The sequence below is a fragment of the Oncorhynchus keta genome, chromosome 17 (genome assembly GCF_023373465.1).
Source record: "Oncorhynchus keta strain PuntledgeMale-10-30-2019 chromosome 17, Oket_V2, whole genome shotgun sequence".
NCBI lineage: Eukaryota > Metazoa > Chordata > Actinopteri > Salmoniformes > Salmonidae > Oncorhynchus > Oncorhynchus keta.
The window spans coordinates 48,380,831-48,396,914 of NC_068437.1; the positions used below are offsets into that span (position 1 = coordinate 48,380,831).

The window sequence follows — 16,084 nt, forward strand, 5'->3', positions numbered from 1 at the left end:
GTGGTGTGGTGGTGTGGTGGTGTGGTGTTGTGGTGGTGTGGTGTGGTGGTATGGTGTTGTGGTGGTGTGGTGGTGTGGTGGTGTGGTGGTGTGGTGGTGTGGTGGTGTGGTGGTGTGGTGGTGTGGTGGTGTGGTGTTGTGGTGGTGTGGTGTGGTGGTGTGGTGGTGTGGTGGTGTGGTGGTGGTGTGGTGTTGTGGTGGTGTGGTGGTGTGGTGGTGTGGTGGTGTGGTGGTGTGGTGGTGTGGTGGTGTGGTGGTGTGGTGGTGTGGTGGTGTGGTGGTGTGGTGTTGTGGTGTTGTGGTGTGGTGGTGGTGTTGTGGTGGTGTGGTGGTGTGGTGGTATGGTGGTGTGGTGGTGTGGTGGTGTGGTGGTGTGGTGGTGTGGTGGTGTGGTGGTATGGTGGTGTGGTGGTGTGGTGGTGTGGTGGTGTGGTGTTGTGGTGGTGTGTGGTGGTGTGGTAGTGTGGTGGTGGTGTGGTGGTGTGGTGTTGTGGTGGTGTTGTGGTGTGGTGGTGTGGTGGTGTGGTGGTGTGGTGTGTGGTGGTATGGTGGTGTGGTGGTGTGGTGTTGTGGTGGTGTGGTGTTGTGGTGGTGTGGTGGTGTGGTGGTGTGGTGTTGGTGTGGTGGTGTGGTGTTGTGGTGGTGTGGTGTTGTGGTGGTGTGGTGTTGTGGTGGTGTGGTGTGTGGTGTTGTGGTGGTGTGTGGTGGTGTGGTGTTGTGGTGGTGTGGTGTTGTGGTGGTGTGGTGGTGTGGTGTGGTGTGGTGGTGTGGTGGTGTGGTGGTGTGGTGGTGTGGTGGTGTGGTGTTGTGGTGGTGTGGTGGTGTGGTGGTGTGGTGTTGTGGTGGTGTGGTGTTGTGGTGGTGTGGTGGTGTGGTGTTGGTGTGGTGGTGTGGTGGTGTGGTGGTGTGGTGGTGTGGTGGTGTGGTGGTGTGGTGGTGTGGTGGTGGTTTGGTGTGGTGGTGTGGTGGTGTGGTGTTGTGGTGTTGTGGTGGTGTGGTGGTGTGGTGGTGTGGTGTTGTGGTGTTGTGGTGTTGTGGTGGTGTGGTGTTGTGGTGTTGTGGTGGTGTGGTGGTGTGGTGGTGTGGTGTTGTGGTGGTGTGGTGGTGTGGTGTTGTGGTGTTGTGGTGGTGTGGTGGTGTGGTGGTGTGGTGGTGTGGTGTTGTGGTGGTGTGGTGGTGTGGTGGTGTGGTGGTGTGGTGGTGTGGTGTTGTGGTGGTGTGGTGGTGTGGTGGTGTGGTGGTGTGGTGGTGTGGTGGTGTGGTGGTGTGGTGGTGTGGTGTTGTGGTGGTGTGGTGGTGTGGTGGTGTGGTGGTGTGGTGGTGTGGTGGTGTGGTGGTGTGGTGGTGTGCATATGTAATCTGGCCCCCTGCTTGTTAACGGTGGGGTACCTCACTGGCTTGGAGCATCTGGTAGGAAATGGGACTTGTCTCTTCAGTGCATTATAACTCTTCTTGTATGATGAAATGTGATTACATCTTTAGTCTCTACCAAAGGAGTGTCAAAAAAACATACATACATACATACATATATATAGATTTTTTTTTCTCTCGAAATGGCAAAGGCTGTACTGGATGAATGGAGAAATCACTTGGTAAAATGGTAGTTAGGGTACATAATAATGACTATATAACTACCTAATAACATATTTAAAATAACTCATTTAAATATGGAATCCTTCATTGGGATATTGCAACAACAAAGAAGTTACTGCAAACAACCAACAAAGTTCTTTTTCCCATCTGACAATAGAACAGCAGAATATATAGTGAATGTATCTTTACCAAGTCTGCCAGAGGCTCCTCCCCTCCGTTTCTCCTCCATTTATTTTTTGTTGTTGTTGAATTTTACCCCTTTTTCTCCCCAATGTCATGGTTTCCAATTGTTTTTTAGTAGCTACTATCTTGTCTCATCACTCCAACTCCCGTACGGCTCGGGAGAGACGAAGGTTGAAAGTCATGCGTCCTCCGATACACAACCCAACCAATCCGCACTGTTTCTTAACAGAGCGCGCATCCAACCCAGAAGCCAGCCGCACCAATGTGTCGGAGGAAACACCGTGCACCTGGCAACCTTGGTTAGCGTGCACTGCGCCCGGCCCGCCACAGGTGTCGCTGGTGTGCGATGAGACAAGGATATCCCTACCAGCCAAGACCTCCCTAACCCGGACGACGCTAGGCAAATTGTGCTTCGCCCCACAGACCTCCCGGTTACGACAGAGCCTGGGCGCGAACCCAGAGTCTCTGATGGCACAGCTGGCGCTGCAGTACAGCGCCCCTTAACCACTGCGCCACCCGGGAGGCCTGTTCCCCCTAATACAGATAAAATCTTTCACAACGAATAATGGCTGGTTGCTTTGCTTTCTTGTTTTACAGAAATCTCCTGGACAGAGACACATTCTCCAAATCAGACCCAAGTAAGATTGTCTATTATACACACACACACACACACACACACACACACACACACACACACACACACACACACACACACACACACACACACACACACACACACACACACACACACACACACACACACACACACACACACACACACACACTCTTATTCTCTCTTGTTTTCTCTGGCCCTCTCTCTTCCCCCTGTGAATCAGTGTGCATTTGCATATACCAGATGTCGTATTTGTCATTGTAATCTCAACTCTGGCTCTACTTGACTGAGCAGAAACAGTCTGTCCTCGTGTACACCAGCCATAGGATTCCTCTGCTGCTTATTCCCTGCTGATTCTAGAAATCTTCAAAATCATGACATTTTAGTCATGTTTCTGGATTTTTGCCTCACCTTAACCAGCCATATCTGTCATAGAGATAAAGGGATGTCTGTGGTCTGTGGTCTGTGGTGTGTAGATAAGTACATCCTTAAAATTAGGACATTTAGCCCTCTGAAGGAGATGTGGTCAGACTCAGCACTAGTAAGGAGGGAGGACTCTGATCCGAGAGGCCTACTGGCTGGTTGGCTTGCTAGAGGCTGGCTGGGCAGCTGGCTGGCTGGAGGCTAGCTGACTGGCTGGAGGCTGGTTGGCTGGAGGCTGGCTGGCTGGCTGGCTGGCTGGCTGGCTGGCTGGGTGGGTGGGTGGCTGGCTGGCTTGCTGATGGCTGGCTGGCTGTCTGGCTTGAGGCTGGCTGGCTGGGCTGGCTGGAGGCTGGCTGGCTGGCTGGCTGGCTGGCTGGCTGGCTGGCTGGCTGGCTGGCTGGCTGGCAGGAGGCTGGCTGGCTGGCTGGCTGGAGGCTGTAGCATGTTTATCCAAGGAGGTGCTTGTGCTGTGTCCATGTCTCTGATGTGCTGACGGTACTGACCCCAGTCACACAGCATTATACCTCCTCAGCACTGCACTGCAAGCAAGGGGGCCCAACACACACACACACACACACACACACACACACACACACACACACACACACACACACACACACACACACACACACACACACACACACACACACACACACACACACACACACACACACACACACACACACACACACACACACACACACACACACACACACACACACACACACAGTCACAAATACACACACAAACACATGCACACCGGGTTGGGTAGGCTACTTACTAAATGTAATCTGTTACAGTTACTAGTTACTTGTCCAAAATTGTCACGAGTAACCTAACTTTTGGATTATCCAAACTCAGTAACGTAATCTAATTACTTTCAGTTACTTTTAGATTACTTTCTCTTAAGAAGCATACAAAGAAGACAAAAATGTAAATTACCAATTGAACGACATCTTTTTAAGCAATAAGGCACGAGGGGTTGTGGTAAATGGCCAATATATGCACTTATGCACCACGCAACGCGGAGTGCCTGGATACAGCCCTTAGCATTGGTATATTGGCCATATACCACCCCTGATGTGCCTTATTGCTGTTATAAACTGCTTACCAACCTAATTAGAGCATTACAAATTCATGTTTTGTCATAACCATGGTATACAGTCTAATATACCACGGCCTTCAGCCAATCAGCATTCAGGGCTCGAACCACCCAGTTTATAATACCATATAAATCAATGTTAGAGTTTACATAGCTGGCCATAAATGGATGTTGCAGTTTACTTTATGGGTTGGTTATGTAGGCTTGAGTGAGAAAGTTACAGACCCACTAATATCATACCCCCAAGACATGCTAACCTCTCGTCATTACAATATCAGGGGAGGTCAGCATTTTGGGGGGGGGGGTGATATTTATGACCCTGTAACTTTCTCACTCATCATTATTCACAATTCATTCAGGATTACCCCGTAATCCCAGTAGTGTAACATTTGATAAAATACTTTGTGAATTTCACCAGGTTCATATATTAATATAGTATGCTGATTTGTTATTATGCATGCCGGCATCCTGGGAATCGGGGAGTGTGTACTTGCGTTTTGTCCTATCTGCTCATGCTCAAACCATTCTGATGCACTATGAGAGGTAGGGACGCTTTTTCTGTCATCTTCACAAAAGTTAGATTCCTTTAATCACAAAGTCATGACACACAGTGTTTTGTTCATGAAAAATGTTGGATATTTAGATATTTAGAGTTTATTTACAGTTCTGAATTCAACATGTGGTTACTAGCTAGCTAACGTATTGGATGCACAATCGAGAGCATCCTGGCGGGCTGTATCACCGCCTGGTACGGCAACTGCTCCGCCCTCAACCGTAAGGCTCTCCAGAGGGTAGTGAGGTCTGCACAACGCATCACCGGGGGCAAACTACCTGCCCTCCAGGACACCTACACCACCCGATGTTACAGGAAGGCCATAAAGATCATCAAGGACATCAACCACCCGAGCCATTGCCTGTTCACCCCGCTATCATCCAGAAGGCGAGGTCAGTACAGGTGCATCAAAGCTGGGACCGAGAGACTGAAAAACAGCTTCTATCTCAAGGCCATCAGACCGTTAAACAGCCACCACTAACATTGAGTGGCTGCTGCCAACACACTGTCATTGACACTGACCCAACTCCAGCCACTTTAATAATGGGAATTGATGGGAAATGATGTAAATATATCACTAGACACTTTAAACAATGCTACCTTATATAATGTTACTTACCCTACATTATTAATCTCATATGCATACGTATATACTGTACTCTATATCATCGACTGCATCCTTATGTAATACATGTATCACTAGCCACTTTAACTATGCCACTTTGTTTACTTTGTCTACATACTCATCTCATATGTATATACTGTACTCGATACCATCTACTGTATGCTGCCCTGTACCATCACTCATTCATATATCCTTATGTACATATTCTTTATCCCCTTATTGTTAGTTAGATTACTTGTTGGTTATCACTGCATTGTCGGAACTAGAAGCACAAGCATTTCGCTACACTCGCATTAACATCTGCTAACCATGTGTATGTGACAAATAACATTTGATTTGAGATTTGATTTGATTTATGTGCAAACGATGGTTAGCTCCTTGACTGAACCCAGTCCTTTGTATTGTGTGTCTGTTGTAGAAAGAGGCGATGACTGGCAGGACATATTTGTGCTCTACAAGTGTATTTTCTTTTGTATGCAGGTATGTGGTTTTAACTACAGTGCATTCAGAAATAAAAAATGTTCCCCATCAATCTATACCCAATACCCCATAATGACAAAGCCAAAACAGGTTTTTTGAATTTTTTTCAAATGTATTAAAAATAAAATGTAGGTATTCAGACACTTTGCTGTGAGACTCTAAATTTAGCTCAGGTGTGTCCTGTTTCCATTGATCATCCTTGAGATGTTTCGACAACTTCATTGGAGTCCACCTGTGGTAAATTCAATTAATTGGACATGATTTGGAAAGGCACACACCTGTCTATATAAGGTCCTACAGATGACAGTGCATGTCAGAGCAAAAACCAAGCTATGAGTCGAAGGAATTGTCTGTAGAGTTCCGAGACAAGATTGTGTCGAGAAATAGATCTGGACAAGGGTACCAAAACATTTTTGCAGCATTGAAGGTCCCCAATAATATAATGGCCTCCATCATTCTTAAATGTAAGAAGTTTGGAACCACCAAGACTCTTCCTAGAGCTGGCCGCCTGGCCAAACTGAGCAATCGGTGGAGAAGGGTCTTGGTCAGGGAGGTGACCAAGAACCCAATGATCACTGACAGGGCTCCATAGTTCTACTGTGGAGATGAGAGAACCTTCCAGAAGGACCAACATCTCTTCAGCACACCACCAATCAGGTCTTTATGGTAGAGTGGCCAGACGGAAGCCACTCCTCAGTAAAAGGTACATGACAGCCCTCTTAGAATTTGCCAAAGGACCCCTAAAGTACTCTAAGACCACAATATTCTCTGGTCTGATGAAACCAAGATTGAACTCTTTGGCCTGAATGCCAAGTGTCACATCTGGAGGAAACCTGGCACCATCCCTACGGTGAAGCATGGTGGTGGCAGCATCATGCTGTGGGGATGTTTTTTAGTGGCAGGGACTGTGCGACTAGTCAGGATCGAGGGAAAGATGAACGCAGCAAAGAACAGAGAGATCCTTGATGAAATCCTTCTCCAGATTGCTCATGATCTCAGACTGGGGCGAAGTTTCACCTTCCAACAGGACAACGACCCTAAGCACACAACCAAGACCATGCAGGAGGGGCTTCGGGACAAGTCTCTGAATGTCCTGGAGTGGCCCAGCCAGAGCCTGGAACCCGATCGAACATCTCTGGAGAGACCTGAAAATAGCTGTGCAAGGACAGTCCCCATCCAACCTGACAGAGCTTGAGAGGATCTGCAGAGAAAAATGGGAGAAACTCTCCAAATACAGGTGTGCCAAGCTTGTAGCATCATACCCAAGAAGACTAGAGGCTGTAATCACTGTCAAAGGTGCTTCAACAAAGTACTGAGTAAAGGGTCTGAAAATGTATGTAAATGTGATATTTAAAAAAACGTGTTTTTGCTTTGTCATTATGGGGTATTGTGTGTAGATTGATGAAGATTTGTTTTGTTTTTATCCATTTTAAAACAAGGCTGTCGCGTATCAAAATGTGGAAAAAGTCAAAGGGCCACTGTCCTGATATTTTAGGAGCTCACTGTGTTAGCCTACTCTGTTGATGATTTTGTTGTCATGGACAACTGATTGGGCTCATTGCTTCCAGTTGAAAAATAAATGCTGCTCTCATGGAATGAAATATTTTGAGCACTACCGAAAAGTGCTATTTTTAATTTGAAAAATATATGCCGTAACCTGCATTTGCTATAGGACTATTGTTTAAGGTTTTGTTGGTGAAACATTGATACCTCCATAATTTGCAGCTGTTTAAGTACATCAAAAGTACATCAAAAGTGCGCAAAGTTTGAGCATGTGATGTCCGTTGTTTTTATCAGCAGGAATTAGATTGAGCAATAAAAGCCTCTCTCGTGTTCTTCTTAAATGTAACTTGTTGTTGACAGTATGGACCACAATACCATGGAGATTAGAAGGGAGGAACTCCCTCAAAATGTTATTCCATTGACTGGGCTCCGCATCTATGCAGCTGTTGCAAGAGCGTATTTTGTCACTGACTGTCCACTGGATGCAGAAACAATGATTGATAGGCAGCTTAAACTACCACATTATGTAAGGCACAAATAGCTAAATGAGAGAGCAGCCGTGTGATTCACATCAATGCGCTATGTAGATAACAGCAATATGTGATATCCACTAGGCCACACCACTGCTGTTGTCCTTACCTTCAAGCGTTTAGTGAAAAGGGATAATCTTCAGATGTAGACAGCATTCACACCATTGGAAGACATACACTATATGGCCAAAAGTATTCGGAGACCCCATCAAATGAGTGGATTTGACTATTTCAGCCACATTCAGACAGCTGAACTCAACTGCATTACATGACGTTACGTGACAGTACATGACAGTACATTACAGTATATTACACTACATTACACTACATACACAAATAATAACCACAACAGCCAGCTGGAACCCTATTTGACCACGAAAACATGCATGCCCTGGCCACTGAGGTAACTACTAGAGAATGGGCATTTCTCCAGAGCTCTTTACGCTAGCATACATACAGAGCTAGTGAGGGCAGGCAGAGTAGAATCACTCTTGTTGATTCTATGGACAGAGGCCATTGAAGCCCTCTCAAGGGAAGTGATCACGGTCAGTCAGGTGGAATGGGGGCTCTGACCCCTCTGATTCTGATGAGGTGTATTTTGATTTGAACATTTTAACACCCCTCCCCGTAGAGGGAATTGGCTCAGATTACAGTAGTTTGCGCCAGACTGTATTAAAACAGATGGTTTTGGGACACTAAATCTGTGTGTGTGTGTGTATTTTTAAACAAAATACATTCACAGCTGTTTATTTTGGTCCATATATTTGGGTGTATAAGCCATCAACCGTATGATAGGTCCAACAGTCAATTTCATGCTCTTGTAAAGGTCTGGGGTGAGGTTCAGATCCAGGGCCTCAAGCTTAATGATGAGCTTGGAAGGTGTTGAATGCTGAGCTATAGTCAATGAACAGCATTCTGACATAGGTATTCCTCTTCGTTCAGATGGGAACTTCGGCATCCTTTTTCCCAAAATTGCTTTGTTAAAATCCCCAGCTACAATACATGCGGCCTCAGGATATGCGGTTTCCAGTTTGCACAAAGTCCAGTGTAGTTCTTTGAGGGACGTTATTGTAACGCCGTTCTTCGTTTGTTGAAAGAGAGTCGGACCGAAATGCAGCGTGGTGTTTACTCATGTCATTAATGAAACAATCGCGATACATGAAATAACTGATACAAATACAAAACAACAAACGGAACGTAAAACCTAATTACAGCCTATCTGGTGAACACTACACAGAGACAGGAACAATCACCCACGAAATACACAGAGAAACCCCGGCTACCTAAATACGTTTCCCAATCAGAGACAACGAGAATCACCTGACTCTGATTGAGAACCGCCTCAGGCAGCCAAGCCTATACAACACCCTTACTCAGCCGCAATCCCAAATACTACAAACCCCAATACGAAATACAACAAAATAAACCCATGTCACACCCTGGCCTGACCAAATAATTAACGAAAACACAAAATACTAAGACCAAGGCGTGACAGTTATGGTATCGGCTTGAGGGGGAATATACACAGCTGTGACGATAACTGAAGATAATTATATTGGGAGATAATACAGACGACATTTGATTGTGAGGTATTCTATGTCGGGTGAACAAAAGGACTTGAGTTTCTGTATGTTATCACAATCACACCATGAGTCGTTAATCTTGAAACATACACCCCAGCCCTTCTTCTTCCCAGAGAGATATGTATTCTTATATAAATTCACGTGAGAGTTGATTCCTCTTAGCAGGGTGTTTTCCTAAGGCGTGCACATTTCAGTTTTTGCCCTAGCACTTACACAACTGATTCTCATCAAAGGCTTGATTACGAGTCTGATCCTCTGTTAGTGCTCGGGAAATATGTAAAATGTGCACCCCTTGGGTCACCAGGACCAGCATTCAGAAACACTGCCTTAGCATTTTAGCACTTTCAACTCTGTTCCTTTTTTTGTCCTTTCTCTTTGAAAAATCTTCATTTCTGCCTGGGTGGCAGAGTTACACTGACATTTACATTAATTAGGAACAGAGCTTTCCTCTCATGATGTCATAGCCTAGGCGATAGAATGTTATCTTCCAGGATTTCTTATTCCGTGTTTCCCCCTGCTGTTTTTACTGCTGTTTCCTCTGTGTTTTTACTGCTGTTTTAACTGCTGTTTCCTCTTTGTTTTAACTGCTGTTTCCTCTGTGTTTTAAGTGCTGTTTCCTCTTTGTTTTTACTGCTGTTTCCTCTTTGTTTTAACTGCTGTTTCCTCTGTGTTTTAAGTGCTGTTTCCTCTTTGTTTTTACTGCTTTTTCCTCTGTGTTTTAAGTGCTGTTTCCTCTTTGTTTTTACTGCTGTTTCCTCTGTGTTTTTACTGCTGTTTCCTCTGTGTTTTTACTGCTGTTTTAAGTGCCGTTTCCTCTTTGTTTTTACTGCTGTTTCCTCTGTGTTTTTACTGCTGTTTCCTCTGTGTTTTTACTGCTGTTTCCTCTGTGTTTTTACTGCTGTTTTGAGTGCTGTTTCCTCTGTGTTTTAACTGCTGTTTCCTCTGTGTTTTTACTGCTGTTTCCTGTGTTTTAACTGCTGTTTCCTCTGTGTTTTTACTGCTGTTTTAAGTGCTGTTTAGTCTGTGTTTTTACTGCTGTTTTGAGTGCTGTTTCCTCTGTGTTTTAACTGCTGTTTCCTCTGTGTTTTTACTGCTGTTTCCTCTGTGTTTTAACTGCCGTTTTAACTGCTGTTTCCTCTGTGTTTTAACTGCTGTTTTAACTGCTGTTTCCTCTGTGTTTTAACTGCTGTTTTAACTGCTGTTTCCTCTGTGTTTTAACTGCTGGTTTAACTGCTGTTTGCTCTGTGTTTTAACTGCTGTTCCCTCTGTGTTTTAACTGCTGTTTCATCTGTGTTTTAACTGCTGTTTCCTCTGCATTTTTACTGCTGTTTTAAGTGCTGTTTCCTCTGTGTTTTTACTGCTGTTTTGAGTGCTGTTTCCTCTGTGTTTTAACTGCTGTTTCCTCTGTGTTTTTACTGCTGTTCTAACTGTGTTTTAACTGCTGTTTTAACTGCTGTTTCCTCTCCGTTTTTACTGCTGTTTTAACTGCTGTTTCCTCTGTTTTAACTGCCGTTTCCTCTGTTTTAACTGCTATTTTACACAGGCTTTTCCTTTTGTTTTCTTCCTCTCCTCTTGACAGTTTGTGTGCTGTACACTCAAGGAATCTCCAACAGGGAATGGAGAGAGGTGAGTTGAGGTGAGGGGGAAGAAGGTCCAAGGCTCTGTGAGTATTGCCTCACTCATTTTAAATCAATACAAACCAGTGGCTGTTCCTCCTTCTCTCTTTCATTCTAGTTTAGTCGGACAGAGGTGATAGACAACACACTGAATCCAGACTTTGTCCGTAAATTCCTCCTGGACTACTTCTTTGAGGAGAGGCAGAATCTCCGCTTTGACCTGTGAGTATGCACGTGTGTGTGTGTTTTGTTTAGAGAGGGTGAGTTAGTGAGGTGAGTTAGTGTGTGTACATGAGCATGCGTGGTTGAGAGAGAGTGGTGCTGTGTGTGAGTCTGTAAGCACAAGTTGAGTTACGAATAAAGTATTTATAAAGTGAGAGAAGGGAGATGTAAGTGTTCACCTTTTAAATAAATAAAAATTCATAAGAATTTTGATAACATTTCTTCATGAATTCCCCTTGTTAATAAGATGTTTTGTAACGTAATAATAGTGTATGCTATAGCTTGGAAAATAAACACGTGGGTGACAACATCAAGCTGCTTGCCTCCAACATGAGGACGGTTTCCCACAGGAAATGTAGTCAGCTTCATGTTTGGTTTCCGTGCCGCAGTATAGCTGAGTGCCTGCCTTAGTGTTGAGTTGAAGAGAGTATGAGTAAGTGTGTGTTAAGTTTCAGAGACAGAGCGTGAGGGTGTGTGTGTGTTTGGGTTAGGAAGGGGGAGTTAGTGAGGATGATGAAGTGTGTGTTGGTAGCTTAGAAGATTCTATTGTCAGTGTGTGAGCATCAGGCTGTATGACAATCTACACTGATGGCCCTCTAATGGCTCTCAGCAAAGAGTGGTTGCCGAGGCGCTCTCACACACTCCCGTCACGCATGCACGCACGCACACACATACACACACGTACACACTCACACATACAGCTTCCCCCTACACACATAAGCCGCCCGAGGGCATCCTCTCTGACAAATATATATGTGTACTTTTTCCCTTGTCATTATATGAATCATTTATGAAGATTTGTGAGTGACCGAGGCAAAGACGAATAGTACATTAGGTACACCTGTTCATTCTGCCATCGACGGGCCCGGTTGCGTAACAATGTTCCCTAGTCTTATGGAATTACATCTGTACCAACATAGTACTGTATCATCTCTTTCAGCTGTGACATGGCACCTTGTCTGTAAAGACAATTATACACACCATCACACATGCACACACGTGCGGAGGCGCACCTACAGGCACACACACACACACATGCGTGCACTCATGCACAGAAACAGGCACGCATACACACACGCAAAGTGAAAAAACCTGAGCAATGGATTAAGGAAGGGATATACTGTACTAGAATACAATGGGTTTCTTTTTGAAAAGCAGGTGGATACATTTCAGCACACAAGTTGTTTTTATAGTTTTATGGAGAAGCTACGTTCTTTTCAATATCTGGTTGTTTATAATCGTCTGGTTGTTTATAACCATCTGGTTAGATGAGACTAAAATTTAGCTTTTTGGCCATCAAGGAAAATGCTATGTCTGGCGCAAACCTAACACTCTCATCACCCCAAGAACATCATCCCCACAGTGAAGCATTGTGGTGGCAGCATCATGCTGTGGGTTGCTTGTCTGGGAAACTGGTCAGGGACTGGGAAACTGGTCAGAATAGAAGAAATGATGAATGGAGCTAAATACAGGGAAATTCTTGAGGGAAACCTGTTTCAGTCTTCAAGAGATTTGAGACTGGGGACGGAGGTTCACCTTCCAGCAGGACAATGACCCTAAGCATACTGATAAAGCAACACTCGAGTGGTTTAAGGGGAAACATTTAAATGTCTTGGAAGGGCCTAGTCAAAGCCCAGACCTCAATCCAATTGAGAATCTGTGGTATGACTTAAAGATTGCTGTACACCAGCGGAACCAATCCAACTTGAAGGAAGTTTTGCTTTGAAGAATGGGCAACAATCCCAGTGGCTAGATGTGCCAAGCTTATAGAGACATATCCCAAGGGACTTGCAATTGTAATTGCTGCAAAAGTTGGCTCTACAAAGTATTGACTTGGGGGGGGGTGAATAGTTATGCACACTCAAGGTTTCAGTTTTTTTTGTCTTATTTCATGTTTGTTTCACAATGAAAAAATATTTTGCATCATCAAAGTGGTAGGCATGTTGTGTAAATCAAATGATGCAAACCCTCAAAAAATCTATTTTAATTCCTGGTTATAAGGCAACAAAATTGGTAACATGCCAAGGGGGGTGAATACTTTCACAAGTCACTGTAATTGTCATAAATAATTTATTTTGAAAGGCTGGTGGAACTGTTCATAGAGGGTTAGAGGATGAAAGGGTACTTGGTATAATCCTTCATAGAGGATTTTAAGAATAACCCTTCATAGAGAGTTCTAGATAGAACCATTCACAGGGGGTTCTATGAAGATCCCTACATAAAGTGTTGTAGGTAGAACCCTCCACATAGGTTTCTACCTACCACCAAAAAGGGTTCTACCTAAAACTCTCTATGAAGGGTACAAACTGAAGAACCCTACATGGTTCAACTTACGAGATTTGTTCTCTAAGAGTGTTCATACTTTTTTTAATATACATTTATACTCAATAAAGTAGCTGTCAGCAAAGTCAGAGTTAGTAACGGGGGGAAAAAGTCAAGTGTGAGTTCACGAAAGGTAATTCTAATAAAAAAATATATATATTCTTTACTAGTTTTTTATTATGTGTCGTTTCCTGTTTCTCTCCAGGTATGACCTCGACTCGAAAAGCGACAACCTGTCTAAACATGTGAGTTGCCTTTTTCCTCTCCTGTATAAGCACTCTGTCTGTTCAGTAATTCTCTCATAGGACAAATACAGATAGTCTCTGGAACTCCTTCCAGTCCCAAACCATATCACAGACATGATGCCAGGTGATGCTAAGACCAAACTGCTAGTCTCTGGCTAGGCTACCACTGTAGTTCTATGGTGGCCGTGACTTTATCAAGAGCTCCTCTCTCCATCCGTCCACACATCCAGCAGAATAGCCCCAGCTCCCCTCGAAGCCCCCAGGCTAACACTGAAAGCACTGAGCACACAGAGTCACTCTCAGTATGATGACTGAGAACGCTTGGATGCTCCCTGTCGCCACTGCAGATGTGGGGGATTGGAGATATGGCACACAGCGTTAGCTTGGCTTCCATTGTGTCTGTCCACGTTTCCACATTCTCTCCATACTAGCTGCCTGCCCGCCCACCCACGGCGCTAAAAATAAATGCGAACTGAAAACACGTAAAAGTACAATATCTCTCTTGGCAGCATCCACCAATGCGAAGACGGGGATGGTAGGCAGACCCATCACAGCAGATGTTTTCCCCTGGCCATATTGTTTCCATACCTCCAGCTGATTGGACTGGGGAACGCTGACCACGTTTCACGGATAGAGAAGAATAATGCACAATTAACTAGTCTTTATGTTGTTTTCTAATATGTCATGTAACTCCCTGACCATACATCTGATGGTTTTTAGGGCTTTGGTAGGCTAGCAAAGACTTGGCCTATTCTCCAGAGGTATGCTGGTCTGTTGTGTTCAGTACAAACCTGCCCCTCTCTGCCTCTAGTGGAAAGCTTATCCCACGGCCAACCCATCCTGCATATCATATTAGTGACAACACAGACCCCCAGGAGTTCTAAAATCTGCACTGAAGGAGGAATGGCTTTTTTTCCACTCTCTCTCTCTCTCTCTCTCTCTCTCTCTCTCTCTCTCTCTCTCTCTCTCTCTCTCTGTCTCTGTCTCTGTCTCTGTCTCACTCTCACTCTCACTCTCTCTCTATCTAGCTCTCTCCGAAGAAGAAGATAGTTTTTGTCATTTTTAGCAAGAGGCTCTGACTGTACGGTGGGACGGGGAGGGGAGGAGCGATCATCACCGACCGGCAGAATAGATCCTAGGAGCAGCTTTCTGCCCGCTGGACCAAACACAGCTCATCTGTCAAGTGCATTTATTCTACACAAAGCAGAGCAGAGCCATCCAGGCCCAGTAGCACTGCATGTTACAAGTCCTCACTCCTCAGTCTCATACACACAGCTAGTTTCATTTCATGGCCCCAACCCAAAGGCCATGCAAACAACACCATGCACACAAACACTACTACCATCTCTACTTGTGTTGCCAAGCAACCATGGCATAATTGGCAGAGAAGTGCCAGAAAGTCAAATGCGCTGTGTATTATGCAAATGGTCAAAGCCATGTAGAGTTACATGTAGGCACCAAGGCCCAGTTGGTTAGGGCATGGTTGAGGCGCTTACAGGACAAAGTTTTAGGGTTGATTCTCCCTGTATGTTACCTGTATGTGTTACCTGTATGTTATCTGTATGTGTTACCTGTATGTGTTACCTGTATGTTTTACCTGTATGTTACCTGTATGTGTTACCTGTATGTGTTACCTGTATGTTTTACCTGTATGTGTTACCTGTATGTGTTACCTGTATGTTTTACCTGTATGTGTTACCTGTATGTGTTACCTGTATGTGTTACCTGTATGTGTTACCTGTATGTGTTACCTGTATGTTTTACCTGTATGTTACCTGTATGTGTTACCTGTATGTGTTACCTGTATGTGTTACCTGTATGTTACCTGTATGTGTTACCTGTATGTGTTACCTGTATGTGTTACCTGTATGTGTTACCTGTATGTGTTACCTGTATGTTTTACCTGTATGTTACCTGTATGTGTTACCTGTATGTGTTACCTGTATGTGTTACCTGTATGTGTTACCTGTATGTTACCTGTATGTGTTACCTGTATGTTACCTGTATGTTACCTGTATGTGTTACCTGTATGTGTTACCTGTATGTGTTACCTGTATGTGTTACCTGTATGTTACCTGTATGTGTTACCTGTATGTGTTACCTGTATGTGTTACCTGTATGTGTTACCTGTATGTGTTACCTGTATGTTACCTGTATGTGTTACCTGTATGTGTTACCTGTATGTGTTACCTGTATGTGTTACCTGTATGTGTTACCTGTATGTGTTACCTGTATGTGTTACCTGTATGTGTTACCTGTATGTGTTACCTGTATATGTTACCTGTATGTTTTACCTGTATGTTACCTGTATATGTTACCTGTATGTGTTACCTGTATGTGTTACCTGTATGTGTTACCTGTATGTGTTACCTGTATGTGTTACCTGTATGTGTTACCTGTATGTTTTACCTGTATGTGTTACCTGTATGTTTTACCTGTATGTGTTACCTGTATGTTTTACCTGTATGTGTTACCTGTATGTGTTACCTGT

General features: G+C 44.3%; 1 protein-coding gene across 1 annotated transcript in view; it reads left to right on the forward strand.

The window, feature by feature from the left end:
- Positions 1-16,084, forward strand: part of LOC118396058 (copine-8-like) — a 75,931-nt gene that overhangs the window by 16,353 nt on the left and 43,494 nt on the right. Inside the window, exons 2-5 of the mRNA XM_052466293.1 lie at positions 2,374-2,414; positions 10,768-10,814; positions 10,923-11,026; positions 13,554-13,593. Coding sequence (XP_052322253.1) covers positions 2,374-2,414; positions 10,768-10,814; positions 10,923-11,026; positions 13,554-13,593 — 232 coding nt within the window. The remainder of the gene's footprint in view (positions 1-2,373; positions 2,415-10,767; positions 10,815-10,922; positions 11,027-13,553; positions 13,594-16,084) is intronic.